The following is a 1,707-nucleotide window of genomic DNA, read 5'->3' as shown; positions in this document are numbered from 1 at the left end:
GATCACTTGGGGAGAAACCAAGTGATCAGATGGATCACTTGGAGACATAATTTAGATAACTAGTGGGAGTGTGGCAAGGGAACTTTACACGCTACAGCACTAGTTTAATGACATAGTGAATAGAGGCTACTATCGAGTAGTCTAATTAAGCGTATAACTCACTCACAAGTAAACTAGGTAGCTATTAACCAATAGCTAGACGCTATTTTTTCATACACGATGACGAATGAAGAAATATAAATATTCCGAGGAGAGGAAGATGACGACCATCACACATGGACGAAGTATAATGGTCAGAAGATCAGGGAACGACGAGCGTACAATCATGGCAGTATAAAATTGCAACGGACGTCAAGCAGAGGCACCAGGCTGAAGATTACTTGCGACATGGATTCACTACGGCGGACCAGGCCAGCATCAGAGCTGTTCTGGGAGTTGCATTAGCGGATGTGAGGATAATCGGTTCCTTGGTCTTAGCAAGGCATAACCTACGTTGCAAATGCTACTTGAAGAGCCGCATGAAGCTATGCTGTTGACGGCTGATCGCTTGGCTGAGGAGTACGGAGATGGGGCATGGCTAGTGGTTGGTTTGCTGCAGAATCTGCAAACCTATGCGATGTGGGCTGTCTTATCGTATCGCTGCAGGAGGTGCTTTACGGCACACTGTCGATGTGTTCGGGTTGGAAGCGGAAGCTGAGGATGGACAGGATGAACGTCAGGTGGCGGTCCGTGTAATGGTCAAGTTGGAGGCTTTCAAAAGGCACCTGGTCATGACGGGCTTGGCTACACGTCAGAGACAGGTGGCATTTGAACCTGTTCAGGAAGTCATTGATAAGATGAGGAGCCATCTGAATGTGGCGGCACGATTGTCCACTAGGGCAGGTATTATCGCCAATCTTGGGTTGGAATGTTTTCAGAGCCAGTACGCTTCCTGTTTCTTGGGCTTGATGTAGATGGAGCCGCTGTTTGGGAAGGCGGCTACGGCGACGATGATGTCGATCCATGATATTATGAACCTGTCCATGGCCCGTTTGTTTGTAAAGGAAAAGGTACTATGAGGTATAGTTTGTCATGTCTATCGGTTGAAGGGGCTCACCGAGGTATTCGGAATGCAAACATAGAAGTGGCTCCACCGGAAGTGCAGGAAGCAGCGCTACCTCCAAATCCAGTAGGGATTCGCTACGAGACCGGTGGCGCGCTTGCTACCATAAATGATCTACGTACTCGGCTGGAGAGACAGTAAGAGGACTTTTGGGCGCTAATTAAGCAAATGAATCCGCATCAGATTCCTACTGCGAACGTAGGAACAATGGGCAGCTAATAGGGAAAGCAGATAAGCGTACACGTGAAGACTCGGAGGAGCATGGCGTGAAGTTCTCGGACAATAATGAAATCCGAGAAGCTATAGTAGTGTATCACAGGCTGATACGTTGTCATAACTGTGACCAGCATGGTCACTTCAACAGCGAATGCCCTAACAAGCCCAAGTGACTCACTGCATAAGCTAGAAGTGTTACTCAGGGCACTGTAGGCTACGAAGACATTGAGATCTATGCAGGCTCCGGAACTGGTCAACAAGTTTTCTTTGCTCAGCAGCAAGGTGTAAAGACTGCTGTAAAAGGACGTTGCCGAGAGGGGGTTTGTACGCCCGTCTAGGGTACTTTTGCTCATGGGCCTGTCTCTGTTTGATACGGACGATGTAAACTT

General features: G+C 48.2%; 1 protein-coding gene across 1 annotated transcript; it reads left to right on the top strand.

Annotated features, from left to right (window-relative positions):
• Positions 1 to 611: 611 nt before the first annotated feature.
• Positions 612 to 1,006, top strand: SARC_04688 (hypothetical protein; the record flags this gene model as incomplete). Its single annotated transcript, XM_014301467.1, has 2 exons — positions 612 to 882; positions 918 to 1,006. 2 exons carry the CDS (start codon positions 612 to 614, stop codon positions 1,004 to 1,006), a joined length of 360 nt encoding a protein of 119 aa, XP_014156942.1.
• Positions 1,007 to 1,707: the final 701 nt, after the last annotated feature.

Source organism: Sphaeroforma arctica (assembly GCF_001186125.1).
Source record: "Sphaeroforma arctica JP610 unplaced genomic scaffold supercont1.273, whole genome shotgun sequence".
NCBI classification, from domain to species: Eukaryota; class Ichthyosporea; order Ichthyophonida; genus Sphaeroforma; species Sphaeroforma arctica.
The sequence above is the reverse complement of the archived record's forward strand: the minus strand, read 5'-3'. Positions and strand labels throughout refer to the sequence as shown.